At 43.7% G+C, this 18,934-nt stretch overlaps 1 protein-coding gene across 2 annotated transcripts in view; it reads right to left on the reverse strand.

Annotated features, from left to right (window-relative positions):
* The window catches only part of Adora2b (adenosine A2b receptor), a 30,045-nt gene extending 27,751 nt beyond the window's left edge, over positions 1-2,294 (reverse strand). For both annotated transcript variants that reach the window (XM_040269591.2, XM_005340822.3), the window contains exon 1: positions 1,826-2,294. In XM_040269591.2, the coding sequence (XP_040125525.2) occupies positions 1,826-2,160 (335 nt within the window). In that variant the 5' untranslated portion in view covers positions 2,161-2,294. The remainder of the gene's footprint in view (positions 1-1,825) is intronic.
* Between the last annotated feature and the right edge of the window lie 16,640 nt (positions 2,295-18,934).

The following is an 18,934-nucleotide window of genomic DNA, read 5'->3' on the forward strand; positions in this document are numbered from 1 at the left end:
ATGTCAAGGACAGCAGCCCATGGAACAGCCCAGATGTGCACATCAGGCTCACAGCCTGGCCAAGCAGGAGGTTCCTGTTCCCTTTGGGACCCAGACACAACCCACAGGGACCAGGCTCAACATTTATGTCTACTAAAAAGGTTTCTGGGAGCATTCTCCTGCTCAATTCCCACAGACACATCTCTTCTACAACTACCAATTTACTACAGGCAGAATTCCCCTCCAGAAATAGAATAAATTTCTTGTTTCTCAAACACTGATGCCACACACAGCCCTGCAAGACAGCCTGATGGGGGGATGTGGCTCAAGCGGTAGCGCGCTCGCCTGGCATGCATGCGGCCTGGGTTCGATCCTCAGCACCATATACCAACAAAGATGTTGTGTCGGCCGAGAACTAGAAAATAAATAATAAAAATTCTCTCTCTCTCTCTCTCTCTCTCTCTCTCTCACTCTCCTCTCTCACTCTCTCTTTAAAAAAAAAAAAAAAGACAGCCTGATGGAACACAATGCCAGTTCTGAGTTCAAGTCCTGACTCTGACACTTATTCCCTCTGCACCATCCTGAGCAAGACCCTAATTTTTCCCGAACCACCATCCCCTTCATCTTCAAAGATTCGGGTGGCAGTATCTATCCTCTAGAATTACTTAAAGGATTAAAGGATAGACATTTAATATAAACTGCCTGGCACATAGCTGGCACTCAATAAATGAGTTCCTTCCCTTCCCTTCCTACTCTTATAACTTAGTTTCCCTGGCCACGCTCCAAATCTAAAAAGATCCCAAGTTCACCTCATGCCAAAGGGGCCCAGGTACAGAAGAGAGAATACTTTTAACAAACCTGCGACTTGAATTCATCAGCTACAACTGGGAATCCACTCCCCAGAATCCTACATTGTCTCAGTATGGAAACAGGAAGAGTTTGATTTAAGCATGTTCAGAGAAAGTGTGGACTGATATGTATTCCTGAAGTTTTCTGAAATCTTGGAAGCGCTTCTCAGAAGCGCAGGGTATAAAGGAGGTTACCCAACCGCAATGGAGACTCTAAGGCTGCTGGCTTGGTGAACCAGCAAGCACTGTAACTCTTTTTTAAAGTATATAGAGGTGATTTAAGTCACCTTTTAACATGCAGGGACAAGTGTCCACAGTGTTTCCCAAAGTTACCAGGCACCTTCTGCTTGGATCTGCCCCTGGCCACTTTAGTTGGCAGCAGACACATTCTGAAACTCAGCCGTGAGTAGCGTCCATTCCGACAGGGCGAACCTTTAGCGTTCAGTGGCCTCGCCCTTGGAGGAAACCTCCCTGACCCCCCCCCCCCCCCAGCACTCAGGGGATGTCTGGCCGCTGCTCTGGACGCGATGCCCTGCTCTGTGCATCTGCTCTCGCGAACACGGCAGCAGCGAGTGAGTAGGGTCGGGAGGAAACAGCTTTAACCGCAAGGGTGGAGTTGCAATCACCAAACCTCCTGCGCCCGGGTTTCCACGCACCCTCGGGGGCGTCTCGCCGGGTGCCGCACTTCCGGAACCCCTACAGCTGTCCCTACACAAGTTTCCTTTGAGGGGCGCGCGCATACCGGACGCCTGGGCGGCGCAGACACTGCCAAGGTCTTTCTCTGCTGCACCGAGAGGGTCTCGGAGAGCAGCCCAGGCGCACGTGTCTCTGAGGATGACGGGTCTCCTCCAAGCTAGGAAAAAGCGTTTCGAGCGTCCCCAGCGTCCCCAATCAGGTCAATCTGGGGTACCTGAAGGCTGGCCCTAGGTCCTGGAGACTGCAACCCCCTGAGAGGATTTGACAGGGCCCCGGGATCGAAAGACGCCCACGCGCCTCACCTGAGCGGGACGTGGATGGCCAGATACCTGTCGATGGCCACGGCCAGGAGGCTGAAGATAGAGCTTTGAGTGAGCACAAGCACAAAGCAGGCGAGAAAGAGGCAGCTGTGGAAGTCAGTGCAGAAGCCCAGGCTGATGGTGATGGCAAAGGGGATGGCGAACAGTCCCACGGCCACGTCGGCTGCCGCCAGGGACACCAGAAAGTAGTTGGTGGGAGTCTGCAGCGAGCTAGACGTGCCCACCGCCGCGCACACCAGCACGTTGCCCGCCACCGACAGCGCGGCGATGGCGAGTTCCAGCGCCACATATAGCGCGTCCTGGGTCTCCAGCGGCATGGCCGGGCCAGCTGGGCCCCGGGAGTCGCCTACCAGGGCCCTGCCGCGCGCGGGACAGCCGCGTGAGCCCCGCCGGGCACGGCCGGAGCGCCAGACCGCGCCTCCTCTGGCCGCGTCTGAGCCGCCTAGCTCGAGCTCTCAGGTCCGGGGCACAGGGGACGGGACTTCGGGCAGACGGAGGCTACTATTGGCCAGACCGCCCGCCCGTCTCGGATTCCCGGACATAGCACCGCCCCCTCGCCCCATCCCTACTTCGCGCCCAGTGCCGAGCCGCTCCCCGACGGCAACCAGCGGCGCGCTCGTAGTGACGGGTATCTAACAAAAAAGAGTTCTCCAACTTTCCTTCAGGTCGGCATCAGTGTCCCGAGCAGCCTTACCGCCTTCGAGCCTGGGTTGGTGCAGCGCGGGAGTCCAGGAGATTCCTGGGGTTGGTACCGCGCTCTGCCCCAGGACTCCCGCCTGGGGAGATCGCTGCAGAAAGGACACCCTCAGAGCCATCCCACCGCCTGGCAGTGAGGTCCTGAAGCCTTTGGGCACTCCCCCACCAAACCTGCACAAGGCCCTGGGTAGGTGGAGCTCTCCCTACAAACTGGAAGAGATGCCTCGTTTGTGGGACCTATTGGGGCCACTCGTTCACACCTGAACTGCACCGTCAGGCCACAGCATCCTGCTGCAAGGAGCCCTCTGGGGGTACTAGTGCCCCTGCCACCACCTCCGCAGCGCCAGTCTCAGCCGCTTGCGCACTTTTCCGCCCTCCCCGCCCCTTCCCTGCGCTGCTCTGAATACTGCTGGGACAACTCCCCTCTCTGCCTTCCACTTTATGACATGCTCTGTTGTCTGCTTCCTTGTCACCTCCCTAAAATGCTAGTGTTCCCTGAGCCCTCTTTTTTAGCCTTCACACCCTGGATCAACCTGGATCAGCTCCCACCTTCCACTTGACCCTTACACCTTTAACTCCCAAACCTCTCACCTGGAACCCTATCAGCCCTAGAGTGCCAGATATGCCCACTGTAGGACTCGCCAGGACAGCCTGGTGCTCCCAGATCTAACAGTCCAAATCCACCAGGCTCCTTTTCAACCCTCCCCCAAACCTGTGCTGCCGCTTCATTCTGGATTTCAGTAATTGGCTCTGCCACTCTCACCCACCCCAAGAAGTGTGCGGACGCCCTAGCTGTCACTCTCCTCCACCTCCAGATGACTAGCAGTATCGCTGACCCTTGCTCCTCTCCACTCCCATAGTCCTGGCAATCTCCCCACCTATTCCTCCATCCCGCCCTCTCTCTGCCCGGGTCCTCTCTGCTCCATCTGCTTCTGCAGTCCTCACAAACACCATTCTTCTAGAACAAAAGCCACTGCCATCAGTCACCAAGCAGAATGGTTAAGGAGATTGTCTGGCAACAGGAATAGATGATTGGAAAATAATGTTAAGCAGAAAAACAAAGCATAGAGGTGACAAAGGGTACAGAATAGCTGTACATTTCTAAAATGTACTCTTTATATGGATGCATTACATGGTAAACAAATTATATATCAGTGTAACTGCAATAATAATGACCAATCTGCCCCACCACACACACACCACCAAGCATTAATGGTAATATCTACTCAGGTAATAACACAACAACATCTCCGAGCACTCACAGTAACTGTTCTAGATTATTTTAGGGATTCCCCCCCCAATTTTCCTTCTATAATGAAAAAAAACCCACAATTTTTAAACAATTCTTATGTACTTTTATATTTTAAAGGTGCAATTTTTTTTTCCATACTAAGGATTGAACTCAGGGGCACACTTGACTAGTGACCTACATCCCCAACCCTATTTTGTATTTTATTTAGAGAAAGAGTCTCAAAAAAAAGGGGGGGCTGGGGTTGTGGCTCAGTGGTAGAGCGTGCAAGAGGCACTGGGTTCGATCCTCAGCACCACATAAATGTAAAAAAAAAAAAAAAAAAATCTCACTGAGTTGCTTAGCACCTTGCTTTTGCTGCAGCTGGCTTTGAATCCTCAATCCTCCTGTGCAATCCTCCTGTCTCAGCCTCCTGAGCGGCTGTGGTTACAGGCGTGCACCACCACAACCGGCTAAATATGCAATTTTCAAATACACATTGCATGCCCTGGCCACCTGAGTTAGGACAGCACCTGCTGCACCTGCCAAGTTCCCGTAGCACTTGACACCAACTCTGCCACACAAATGATAAACTGAACGTCAGAGAGATTGGGTAACTTGTCTAAGGGCACTTCCTTGGAGGGTGGGGAAGGGAAATGTTTCCTAGGGCAATGGCTTTTGCAGAGTGGGTAAGATTTAGTAGTGGACTACTACTAAATGGTGGCAGTGGGCAGGTATGGGGTGGAGAGCCATGTGGGGCAAAGGTAGGGGAAGGGGCTTTCTCAGGGACAGCCATGGCCAGGAGAGTAGCAAAAAGGAGGCCTGGCCAGGGAAGGCTTTTGCGGGTAGGATGGATGTCTGCTGCTGGAGGTGCTGGGATGCCAGCTCCAGGAGGTCTCTGGGCAAGGCACGATGACCCGAACATGATCCAGCAGGAGCAAACAGAGGTTTGGCAGAGGGAGAGGAGGCGCTGGACAGAGGCCAGCTGGTTGCTGTGGGTGGTTTCTACACACCCTGTAGCCTTCAGGCCTTGGGCTCAGCTCCAGCATTTTCTATGCCTAAAATTCTCACTTCCCCTTTCTAGGGGCCAACCTTCTTCAGGAAATCTTCACAGAATCTGTGGAATAGGAAGAGTCTCTTAGTGCAGGGCTCTGCCCTGAATCTTTCTGTATTGCAGTCCACTGAGTTCCATGCCATCAGTGTCACCCACCAGCACAGCTTCTCTCCTCTCTGTCTCCTCCCCACCCAGCCCCCATCTAGTACACCCTTTGACTCAGGCAACTGCCTTCCCTTCTCCACAAGGTTTATGGGAAATGAGTTTTCCTGACTCCATCAACCCTGAGTCTAGAACTCATGGTAGGATTTGAACTAGGCTCACGGAGTCCATGGGAGTGGTGGTGATGGTACTAGGAAATTATAGTTCAGGAAACACGAGGAGTCATGGAGGTTAGACTTGAAAGCCACTTGGGTGCCACAGAGCCCAGGTCTCTGCAGCAAAGAACTTAGGTTTGGTTCCCAGCTTTGCTGTTGGCCTTGGACAAGAAAGTTCATCTTTCTGAGCCACCATTTCTTATGCATAAGGTAAAGGTAACAATATCTACTTCACAAGTGACAAGACTAAAGGGGCAGGAGGAGCCATCTACCATCTGACCCACCTATAGATTTCAGACTCCTTGAAAACTATTGCAGTGATGGAACATTTAGAGAACTTGATACTAGAGCCCTAGACCAAATTGGGTATTATTATTATTATTATTATTATTATTATTTTAGTTGTAGACAGACATAATACTTTTATTTATTTGTTTTTATGTGGTGCTAAGTATCGAACCCAGTGCCTCAGGTGAGCACTCTACCAACTGAGCTACAACCCCAGCCCCAAAGTGGGTCTTTGGTAAAACTGAAAGAAGAGTATGTTTTGTAAACTTCTTTGGACCTCTTGCAGAGTGCTAGCACCTATCTTCATACTTCCCATCCCTGTCTCATCTTGCCTCAGCTGTCAGAGCAGAATTCAGGTGATAATCCAGATGATCCCAGAGTAGCTCCAACACGCTGAAATGTCATAAAAGACTCAGGCTCAGTCTTTCTGCTCTGCCATCTTTAATAGCTTTCACAAAAAGACTGCCACAGCTGCAAGGATCATTTGCTAATCCAATCTCATTCAAAGCAGAAGGAGCAAAGTCATAGATCATGTACTACCCTAAAACAATCATGAGTCCAGGGATAGGAACTGATTGTGCCTGATTTAGACCAAATGTGGTTTATTCCATAGGGAACAGGAAAGGGCCTACTTGCCCAAATATGTCACCATCTGAATAAACTTGAGGCTCTATAAATAAAGAGGATTGGAGGGCCATGCACATCATCCTTCAGTGGCTGTGTGAAATGTCTCAAGTATTTCTGGAAATCAACACAGGCTTCCAGAACAAGTTACTATACCTCAACTTTCTACTTCCCTTGGACAGTTGAGCCTTTATTACTGGTTCATTCCAAAAACAGTGGAATGAACACTGTTTTTCCGCAGGCAAAGCCCATTCTTGAAGACTTCTTCACCTCTGGTCAGTGAACTTATGCAGGATCAGTCCTGCCAAGACTCCAAATGCAGCTCTGCGCCCTAAAGATGGACAAAGTAGGAGAATACAAGTCAAGGTAGACTCCCAACCTTGGTCGATTCTTTAAATTAATTAATTAATTATTTTTAATCAGCTCTATATGACAGCAGAATGCATTTCGATTGCAGCACAACTTTTCATTTTTCTGGTTGTCCACGACTGGTCGATTTTGAGTTCTCCAATGAAAATACTTTGTCTTCTATTTCTTTTGTATTGACTTTCTTAGGGCCCATGAACAATTTACACAAATTAATGAACTCATAATTATACCTCTATTTCCTCAAATGTGGGCTGGGAATAAAGGCTAAAATTAAGGCCAAATTATATAATAAATATAGAAGCACATTAAGAAGTTTTCATTCTACACTAATAATACTATATTGTACTAATAATAGTATAAAATTCCATGCCAACAACTTAAATAATATACCTGAAATGGACAAATTATCATAAAGATACAAATTGCCAAAACGAACTCAAGAAAAAATAGAAAGTATGAAAAAATTTTTTTATACTGAGATTGTGTTAGTATTTTAAAAAAATAACTTTCCAGGAAAATAAAATGTACATGCCCCGAAGGTCACAGGTGAATTCTACCAAAGGTTTAAAGAAGAATTAATAGAAACTTTTCACAAACTCTTCCAAAAAAGGAGAAAGGGAAGGAATACTTATCACCTAATCTATGAGGTAAATATTATTCTGATGCCCAAACCAGACAAAGACATAACAAGAAAACTACAGACCAAGATTTTTTATGAATATGGATATTTGTCAGTATACATGCAAACATTTTCAACTGAATTCAGCAACATAGAGCAAGCACTACACACCATGACCAAATGGGATTTATCTCAGGAATGCAAAGTGTGTTCAACATACAAAAAGAAATCCATGTAATACAATTTTTAATAGAATAAAAGAAATCAGAAGATGACCCGACATATACAGAAAAAGTATTTAACAAAAGTCTGACATAATTTTATATTTTAAAAAAATCAACAAAATAGAAATGGAAGGAAACATCTTTAACCCAATAAAGGCCATCTATGAAAACTCACAACTAATAGCATATTCAATGGCGAAAGACAAAAAGCTTCCCCTCTAAAATCAAAATCAAGACAAGGATTTTGCTGGTACCACCTCTACTTAGCATCGTGTTGAGGTTCTAGCTAGAGCAATGAAGTGAAAAGATAATAAATAAATAGTATCCAGATTGGAAAGGAAGAAATAAAACTATCTCTGTTTGTAAATGCTAGTATTTTATATATATATATAAAATCCTAAGTAATCCACAAAACAAATGCAAAGACCTATTAGAATCAATAAACAGGTTCACAAGGTTGGGAAATATAAGATCAATATCTTGTACAAAATATAAGATCAATTCTATTTTTATTTTGTATTAATGAATAATCTAAAATTAAAATTTAATAAAAAGTTTAACTTACCCTAGCAGAAAAAAAGAATAAAGTTCTTAGGAATAAATTTAACCAGAGAAGTATAAGAATTATACAATAAAAACTAAAAACATCATTGAAAGAAATTAAAGGATATCTAAATAAATGGAAAAACATTCCACATTGATAAATTGGGAGATTTAATATCATTAAAATGGCAATACAGGGCTGGGGTTGTAGCTCAGTGGTAGAGCGCTTGCCTTGCAAGTGTGAGGAACTGGGTTTGATCCTCAGCACCACATAAAAATAAATAAATAAAAATAAAGGTATTGTGTCCAACTACACATAAATAAATAAATAAATAAATAAATAAATAAATAAATAAATAAATAAATAAATAAATAAAAATGAATAAATAAAAAAGGGCTGGGGATGCAGCTAAGTGGTAAAATGCCCCTAGGCCCAATCTCCAGTTCAAGGAGAAAGAGGGGGGAGGGGGGAGAGATCCATGGAATAGAATTGAGAATCCAGAAATAAACCCTTATACTCATGGTGCACTGATGTTTTACAAGAGTTCCTTGATACTTCAATGGGGAAAACAAAAGCCTGCTAAACAAAATCTTAGGACAACTGAATATCTACACACAAAATATTCCCTTCCACCATATGTAAATATGAACACAAAATGGAAAAAATACCCAATATATGAGCTAAAACTATAAAATTCTTAGAAGAAAACCTAGACTTTAATCTCTATGTTCTTAGACTAGGCAACAATTTCTTTGCTATAACACTAAGACCCCTAGCAATCAATAAAAACTAAATAAATTGGACTTCTTCAAAATGAAAACATCAAAAAAAGAATATCTTTTGCATATCAAAAAGCACTATCAAGAGAGCAAAAATATAATCCACAAAATGAGAGAAAATGTTTGCAAATCATAGATCTGGTAAAAGTCTAGTATTCATAATATATTAAGAATTCTTGGGGCTGGGGATGTGGCTCAAGCGGTAGCATGCTCACCTGGCATGCGTGTGGCCCAGGTTCCATTCTCAACACCACATACAAAGACGTCGTTTCCCCAATAAATACAAAAATAAATATTAAAATTCTCTCTCTCTCTCTCTTTTAAAAAAAAAGAATTCTTAGAACTCAATAAAAGGCAATCTGACTTTTTAAATAGACAAAGGATTTGAATGCACAGTTCTTCAAAGAAGATATGCAAAAATAACATATCACATAGTTTATAACTTGATTCTGTGTAGAGAGGTAAAGTACAAATGGAGGAGAAGAAATGAGGTGGCCTCAGTCAGTGCACCATCCCAGGCCCCGGGCAGTCTAACTGCTCTCTCTTCTGCCACCAGTGAGTCTCCTACCCATCCAATCTCATCTCTGGAAAGCTTAATTTCCAACAAATGCTTAAATTGCAATCCCATTATCACTATGTCCCTATCTCTGGAGACTTCTAGAGTTGCTTCATTTGAAATGATGCACTTGTCTCTGTAGCTAATTTCAGCAACCTCAGGTGGAAAATGTCGTTTTCCTCCAGTGTGGTCTGCAAAACACATCAGCTGAAGGAGCTGAAAAGATTTTTAGAATCCATTAATCATTATATCTGTTACTACATTGCTCCCTTGAGAAATGTGGGACATTACCTCAAGCCAACTGTTCATTATTGTCACTATCAAGAATAAGGAGCTTGTGGCAACGTGTGGGTCTCCAACAATAATTCTTTCTTCTTGGTTGCTAACAGAACCCCAGTGTTGTTCCTGGAATTGGCAATAATACACCCACTGTAAAGGATGAATCATAATTGCTCTAAGCCAATCAGACAGTCCCTTTCTCCTTTTTTCAGTGATTGGTTTAAGGATGGGCAAGTAACTAATTCTGGCCAATGGGATATAAGGAGAATTATGCTGCAAGGTTTGGACCCCACTCCTCTCTTTCAGGGCACTGCTATTTGAAAATGTGGTATCTAGAGCTATGACAGTCTTTTACAATCACGAGATGACAAATATCAGGGGAAAACTAACTCACTGAAGGTGATGGGGAAAGATAAAACAAAGAACCTGTGTCCCTGATCCCCGATCACATCTTTGAACAGCTCAATCAATCTCAAAAACTCTCTCTCTGGACCTCTGGTTCGATAACCCTACCAATATCCCTGTGGAATAAGCCACTGTTGGTTATGTTTTCTGAGACTTGAAATGAGGCATCCCATAGGATTCAGAGCTACGTAAATATTTGAGTCAAAGAAATCTTGGTTCCTGTCCCATCCACTCAGAACCTCATGGAAGAGAACAATGCCCATATTAGGGGCTCCGAAAACTACACCCCAAAGCTGGCACTCCGACATGCTGAGACACCTTAGAACCTACCTCAGAATAAGATCTCTCTGTGACCGGGATTATTGCTTCACCTCTTTGAATTTTTGTTTCCTCAATTATAAAACGAGAAAGCTGAATCCATTGACCTTTGAGATCACTTTCCACTTCAACCTCCTGTTTATCAATGTCCAGAACAGAAATCCTAAATGCTATCTCAGTCACAGGAAACCCAACAGAATAGAGCCAAAGGCCACTCCTCCTCTAGCCTCCCGGGGTGCGCAGGCCAGGAGTGAGCCTTCACTCAGCTCAATCTCTGCTTTTCCCAGCATCTTGGGTAATAGCTCTAATTTGGGGGAAGATACAAAAATAATCAAAGGAGAATCGCGCCCCCCCATATAAAAGTAAAAAATATATAAAGATGGGCACAGTGGCATTTCCTTTCATCCAGCTGCTCAGAAGGCTGAGGTAGGAAGATCTCTTAAACCCAGGAATTCAAGGCTAGTCTGAGCTACATAGTGTGAACCCAGGGTCTTCAGAATATTAGGCAAGTGCTCTACTGTGCAGCTACATCCACAGCCCTTTTTTATTTTTAGACAAGGCCCAAGTTGCCCAGGGTGATTTCAAATTTGCAATCCTCCTGCCTCAGCCTCTAGAGTCTTAGGGACTAAAGGCATGCACCATTGAACCTGGCATCTTTTAACTTCATGATATTTTTTGTTATATGAAAGTTTTCCATTTTTATGTGGTTAACCATATCCATCCATCTCTTCCATTCATGTTTTTTTTTTTTTTGGTTTCAAGACTTGAGAATAAGAATACTACTTACCTTGCACCCCCTCAACCCCCCCAAAAAGTCTACGTGTCCCTACCTCCTGAGTTGACTCCTCTCCCTGTGAGTTGGAAACACATCCTTGCTCAATCAGATGTGAAGTTCTTACATGTAGATTGGCACGTCTTGCCTCTGTATTCTGATTCACAAATCTGTTTTGTTTTATTTTGTTTCTCTTTCTCTCTCTCTCTCTCTCTCTCTCTCGTCCTCCTCCTCCTCCTCCTCCTCTTTCAGTTTTCTGATATGTCCTTCGAAAAGCATTGCATCTTTACTGTGTTTTTTTCTATCTAACAGAGTGCATCCTTCACTATTCTTCCAAAATTTCTCAGCTTCCTTCTTCCTGGCAATCTCAAACTCATTGTCAATTTTTGAACAAGCGCTGTCAGGCCGGCCCTGCTGAACAAACACTCAGGTGAATATTATGGAGTTCAGCAGACAGTATTTTCTCTAAATGGAAAAATCTGGACACTTTAATGATAGTTTTGAGATTTGGCACTTGAGACTGAGGTCAGGAAAATAACCATAATGCCCGGGACCTGCTGTTTGTGAGTGAGTCGGGGTGTTGCTGAACCTGGAGCTATAAGCTAAGTGCCCACGGTGCCTGCTCCACCCGAAGCAAATCACCACCCTTGGGAATTCAAATGTCTCCATGTTAGACCTGACATGGAAAATGAGTAAGCAAAGTTCTTCCTGAAAGGTACCAGGGGGCAGGCCTCAAGCTGGGTCACCTCATCCCAGGTATGAAAATCTCTCTCATTACCATCTGCACTGATTTCTCTGCCCAGTAGAGTTCCTAGTGGGAGACACATTCTAGGCCAATGCTGTGACCTTGGGCCAACTGTGTGGCTACCAGGCCATCGGACAATCTCAGGTTGCCCAAAGTGACATTTTGTTTTAACTATTTTACACTTTTCTTTTTGTGTGGGCTGGGATGGAACCCAGGGTCTTGTGCATGCTTAAACACTACAGCTGCCTTGCTATAACCATTTTTAAGTGTACAGACTAGTGGCATTGAATACATTCACATTATTGTTTGGCCAGCACCACCAAACATGTCCAGAACTCTTCATCTTGCAAACCTGAAACTCATTAGACATGAATTCCCCATTCCTATTTCCCTAGCCCCTGGAAATCACCATTCTACTTTCTCATCTAAGTGGAATTATACAATAATTGTCCTTTTGCATATGACTTACTTTACTCAGCATGGTGTTTCCAAGGTCCGTCCGTATTAGGGCTGGGAACATACCTCAGTGGTGGAGTGCGTGCCTCACCTGCACAGTCCCTGGGTTCTATCCCCAGTCCTGCCACAACAACAACAACCACAAATCCATATTGTAGCATATTGCAGAATTCCCTTCCTTTTTAGAGCTGAGCCATATTCCGTCACATGGACAGACCATGTTTTGTTTATCCATCACCTGTCCACAGATGCGGTTGCTTTCACCCTTTGGCCGCTGTGAACAGTCTTGTGATGGATGTGGGTGTGCACCAAGCTGACTTGTTTTTAAAAATGGGGTCTTGCTGTGTTGGCTAGGCTGGTCACAAACTGATGAACCTCTCACCTCAGCTTCCCAAGGAATTGGGATTGCAGGTGCTCACAGGCTCAACTTGACTTTTGAGACAGGATAGAAAGAGGTAAGTGCCCTGATCCTTAACCATCTCTAGAAGGAAGACCTACTCCCCAACTAGACCAGTTTCCCACAAACTGGGCAGAGAACGACATGTTCCGTTTCTTCCTTGATGAGCACATAATCGGCCTTGGCTCATCTTGAGGTCCACCCCATGATCTGTGGGCTTGCCTGGGGGCCCCATTTGCCTGATATGTTGAGAAAATGCTCCTGGTTTTCCTGATCTAGGCTGAATCCACCTTGTACTCTAACCACTGTGATCCCTTTAGGGTTTAAAACATTCCCAAATCTGACCCAATGTCCACCTCTTCATAAACACCAAATTTCTACCAGGCCAAAGGGTACTTGTAGTTATGTCATCAGAAAATCCGCCACGTAAGTCTCCTTGCTGCATGTTCCCTCCATCTTCTTGCCCTGACAGAGGCTGGGTTCTCCTGAGGTGCTCTTTCCCTGTAACTCTTTCAAGAGGTGACTGTGGTGGTCCCTCCCCAGTCTTCCAGAACATTCCTCCTCTTTCCCTCCATAAAACAATTCAGTCTCTCAGAAATCCTGCCTTCATGCTGGGCCACTCTTGCACTTGCTTTGAAGGTCACCTACTGACCTTCCTCCACGGTTCCCACTTTCTGGAAGGTTTCTTACCCTCCTCACACTGTCTCTCACCAGTTACTCCTGTGGTCACGGTGGGTGGTTTCAACAACGTCATTTAATGAATCTTCTGATTCCCAACTCTTCCTCCACAGCCATTTTTTTTTCCCTCCAACTCACTGGAACCACCGGCACCCTGGTTATTGTGCCTTTGAACACCATCCGAGGGACTGTCACCATCAGAATTTTGGCTTCAGGTGGCGCATCTCCAAACAGCGCGTCTCATCCTGCCAGTCATTCCCTCCAACATATCCACCCCCACCCCAGCCAGCTGACCTTCAGCCCTGTGCCCTGGGACAGTTGCACCAGCTGTGAAAATCAAGACAGATATCCATCTCTGCCCCAGTCTCCCTGCCTCCCTGTGCTCAGCCTCCAGGAGGCCATGTGGGTTTCCACAGCCTGTCCTACTCCTGTGTGTGTGTGTGTGTGTGTGTGTGTGTGTGTGTGTGTGTGTGTGTGTGTGTGGCCCACGCTCAGGCCCTCCCACTTAAGACCTTGCTCTTCCCAGAACACTCTTTCCAACCCTCTACAGCCTCCAGATTGTTCCCCAACCTTGCAAATGTGCCCTAATTCTTCCTCCCTTAAAAAATAAAATGAAATGAAAAAGAAAGAAAGAAAGAAAATGAAACACCCACCCTGTTCCCATATCCCTTTCTAGTGCTCTTTCCGTTTCTCAATTCCTTTTTCCAGTAAGACTTCTTCCAAGTGAGATCCTCCCTCAGCCTCCACTTCCTTCCCTCATATTCTCTCTTCTACTCCTTGCCAAGCTCAGTCCCTACCCAGTGCTGACACCATCTCTTTTTTTCTTAACCTTTTTAAAAAATTGTTTTGTTTTTTGTTTATTTTTATGTGGTGCTAAGGATCAAACCCAGTGCCTCACACATGCTAAGCAAGCACCCCGCCACTGAGCCCCAGCCCCAGCCCCTGACACCAGTAAGGTGACAGCCACTTCTCAGGGCTCTTATTAACCTCTCAGATTGTCTGCCATTGACATTCTGGCTTCCAAGACCCCCAGTCACCCCCCTACGTTCCCTGCCTTCCTGTCTGTCCTCAGCCTTTTCCAGTAAGACCCCAGGGCTCAACCATTATACAGTTTTCTTTTTTCCTCCTGAAATTGACAGTTCTGGATTTAAATAGAAAATATCAAAGGCATTGACAAATTTCTAGTCATATGATTTGCCCAAATTGAGTCAGGATGATATACACAATTTAAACAGATCAGTTCCAAGTGATGAAATAGAAGATGCCATCAGAAGCTTACCAACCAAGAAAAGCTCAGGACTGGATGGGTACACAGCCGAGTCAATTCTTTAAAGAACTGATACCAATACTCTTCAATTCATTTCAGGAAACAGAAAAAGAGGCAGCACTTCCAAACTCATTCTATGAGGCCAATATCACCCTGATCCCAGAGCCAGGCAAAGACACATCAAACAAAGAAAACTTCAGACCAATATCTCTAATGAACATAGATGCAAAAGTTCTCAATAAAATTCTAGCAAGTCGAATACAAAAACATATCAAGGGGCTGGGGATGTGGCTAAGTGGTAGAGCACGCCTGGCATGCACGAGGCACTGGGTTCGATCCTCAGCACCACATAAAAATAAAGATATCATGTCCACCTAAAACAAAAAAATAAGTATTTAAAAAAACATATCAAAAAAGATAGTGCACCTCGATCAAGTGGGGTTCATCCCAGGGATGCAAGGTTGGTTCAACATATGGAAATCAATAAGTCATATTAATAGACTTAAAGATAAGAACCTTATGATTATCTTAATAGATGCAGAAAAAGCATTTGAGGGACTGGGCCTGTAGCTCAGTGGTAAAGTGCTTGCCTCACATGTGTGAGGCACTGGGTTCGATCCTCAGCAGCACATAAAAATAAATAAATATATTGTGTGTTCATCTACAACTAAATAAATACTTTTTTTAAAAAAAGCATTTGACAAAGTACAGCTCCCCTTCATGTTCAAAACACTAGAAAAACTAGGGATAACGGGAACATATCTTAACATTGTAAAAGCTATCTCTGCTAAGCCCCAAGCCAACATCAAAAAACTAATTGGAGAAAAATTGAAGGCATTCCCTCTAAAAACTGAAACAAGACAGGGGTGCCCTCTTTCACCACTTCTATTTAACATGGTTCTTGAAACACCGGCCAGAACAATTAGATGAAAGAAATCAAAGGGATATGTATAGGAAAAGAAGAACTTAAATTAGCACTATTTGCTGACGATAGGATTCTATACCTAGAAGACCCAAAAAATTCCACCAGAAAACTTCTGGAACTAGTAAATGAATTCAGCAAAGTAGCAGGATACAAAATCAACATCCACTTGGATGAAGAAAAACCTCTGCTATAGCTTGAATATGTTTTGTCCCCACCAGAACTCATGTTGAGGTTTGACCCCCAATGTGACAGTTGAAAGGTAGTGAGGCCTCTAGGAGAGATTAACTCCTTTCTCTCTAGGCTAGATTAATTCTCAAGAGAATGGATTAGCTCTTGAGGGAGCAGGTTTTTTTTTTTTTTTCTAAAGAGAGAGTGGGGAGAGAGAGAGAGAGAGAGAGAGAATTTTTAATATTTATTTTTTAGTTCTCGGCGGACACAACATCTTTGTTGGTATGTGGTGCTGAGGATCGAACCTGGGCCGCACGCATGCCAGGCGAGCGCGCTACCGCTTGAGCCACATCGCCAGCCCGGGAGCAGGTTGTTATAAACTAAACCGAGTATCTCCCCTCAATCTCTTACTCAGGTTTCTCTTTGCAGGTGGTCGCTTGCCTTTCAATTCTCCACCACAAGTTAAGTAGCCAATTGCCCTTCTCCAGATATCAATCAAATGCTGGTGCCATGCTCTTAGACTTCCAGAAGAATAATCCAAAGCAAACCTCTTTTCTTTATAAATTACCCATTTTTAGGTATTCTGTAATAGTAATAGAAAAACAGACCAAGACATTATCTCACACCTGACCCTTGACTCCACTCTCTCCTCAGTTTCAGCAACAGCATTATCACACCACTTCAGCAACACTGAATTATCACTTATTCAGAGTCAAGGGCAACCAGCTATTTTCAAGATTGTAAAAGTAGAAAAAAAAATTGCTTGGGAGACAGAGAGAAGGAATTCCTATCATCCCAAGCTTTACTCCCAGATCTGTCTAGTCTGTATACATTTGAAAAGGGATTCATGATTATTAACGCAGATTGATTATTTAAATATGCAAAGTGAAATATCACACAGACAAATCCTGTATTCAGTACACAGTGACTGGTCTTATAATACTGACAAAGATTTCACAAGTATTTGATTTAATTTTGCTTTGTTTTTGGTGCAAAGCATATACTTATATTCCCAACCCCACACTGACCTTTGTGATTCAACTCTGTTGGAAGGGAAGAATTTTCATGCACATAACGACAGAGTATGTTTAAAACTGATAAAGTTAATACATAACAGCGTAAAATTCCTATTTATAAATATGGAGGAAAATATCAAAAGAAACTTTCAAAAGAATGTAAATTGGCTAAAAAGTGTGTGGGGGGAAGGGTTAGGATACTGCTGTCTTGATATAAGCCTTACATACTATTTGACGTTTTAATGATAAGCTTCTATTCCTATGAGAAGAAAGTAAATATATTTATTACAATGTATATAAATCAGTAAATGTACAAATAAATAAAAGTGTACATAAATCAGTTAACTAAAATAATCCCAAATGTATCAAGGTTTTCAAATAGAACAATGCAAGCCAGGCACCGTGGCACACACCTGTCATCCCAGCAGCTGAGGCAGGAGGTTTGCAGGTTCAAAGGCAGCCTCTGCAATTTAGGGAGATCCTGTCTGTAAATAAAAAGAAAATTAAAAAGGGTTGGGGCTGTGACTCAGTGGTTAAGCACCCCTGGGATTCAATCCCTGGTACCAAACAAAAACAAAAACAATGAGGGCTGATATGTAGCTCAGTGGCAGAGCCAATCTACCCATGAATGAGGCTCTGGGTTCCATTCCCAGCACTGCAAAGAAAAAAAATTTTTTGAACAATGAAAGTTCTAGAAGAAAACACTGAGATACTCCTTTTATACCTTTGGGATGGGCTTTCTAGCTTTGATGTAACATCCAAAACCATAAAAGAAAATATAAAAACTTAAAAATCCTGTATGGCAAAAGCAAACATCATAAGCAAAGACAATCAACCAACTGGGGAAACCATTAACATCTCAAATCCCAGACATTATTTAGGATAAGGTTTCCAAACCCTGGGTAAAGTATGGGCAAAGGTTATGGAAGGCAAGTCACAGAAAAGGGAACACGAAAAGAATTTCAAAACATTCCACCTCATTTACAACAAAATGCAAATTAAAACTAAATTCAGCCCCAATACCAATTCCCACGGATCAGATGGACACAAATCCAAAGGTTCTATAATGTGGTCTGTGGGCCAAACCATGGGGAAAGATACATCTTTCCAGGATGCTGACGAGAGAACAGGTTATCCAATTTCCAGAGGCAATTTGGCAGTTTCCACTAAAGGTATAAATGTTTGCACACTTTAGCCCAGCAAAAACACGTTTGAAACTTATACATACAAAACTACCTATACACATGTGAATAACCACAGCATTGTCTCAATAGCAAAAGAGTAGAAGCAACTCATATGTCCATCACCCATAGGGTGACCCTACATCCCAGTTTTCTCAGAAGAGCTCTGAGTCACACCTCTGCCCAGTATCATTAGCAAGAGGGCCTTCTTTATCCTTAAAAGTGTCCAGATTTGGATTACAGATTGTCTCAGTCCATTTCTTTTGCTGATATAATGAAAAAACAGACAGGGCAATTAATAAAGAAAAGACATTATTTCTCCCTGTCTAGAGGCTGGGAAGTCCCTTGTCAAGGTGCCTGCATCTGTCAAGTGCCAAGCAAGCAGGTGAGACAGAGAGAGGATGAGGAGAATATATCCCTGTATGGAGAATTGATGGTGATAACTAACCCATTCCCTTGTTAACAGTAGTGATCAATTCATGAGGGTTTATTTATTTGATTTTTAATATTTTTTTAGTTGTAGTTGACACAATACCCTTATTTTATTTATTTACTTATTTTTATGTGGTGCTGAGGATCAAACCCAGGGCTTCGCACGTGCTAGGCAAGTGCTCTACTGCTGAGCCACAACCCCAGCCCCAATTCATGAGGGTTGAATCACCTCTTTATTTATTGTCCTACGGAGATGGAACCCAGGGGTGTTCGATTACTAAGTTACATCCCTAGTTCTTTTTTTCATTTTGAGACAGGATCTCCCTAAATTGCTTCAAATTTATAATCCTCCTGCCTTAGCCTCCTGAGTAGCTGAGATTACAGGAGTGTACTATTACACCCAGCTCTTAAAAATCACACTTTTTTTAAAAATATTTTTTAGTTGTAGATGGACACAATATATTTATTTATTTATTTCTCTCTGGTGCGGAGGATCGAACCCAGTGCCTGACAAGTGCAAGGCAGGTGCTCTACCACTGAGCTATAGCCCCAGCCTACCTTTTTTTTTAAAATCTCACTTTTTAATACTGTTACAATGAGTTTGATGCAGGTACCTCCAAACCATAGAACATAGCTACCCTAATCATAGGGGACTAGATAAATAATTAATGCCATAACCCATGATAGAATACCATGCAGCTGGGCTGGGGTTATGGCTCAGCAGTAGAGTGCTCGCCTAGCATGTGCGAGGCCC

The sequence above is a fragment of the Ictidomys tridecemlineatus genome, chromosome 3, assembly GCF_052094955.1.
Source record: "Ictidomys tridecemlineatus isolate mIctTri1 chromosome 3, mIctTri1.hap1, whole genome shotgun sequence".
NCBI classification, from domain to species: domain Eukaryota; kingdom Metazoa; phylum Chordata; class Mammalia; order Rodentia; family Sciuridae; genus Ictidomys; species Ictidomys tridecemlineatus.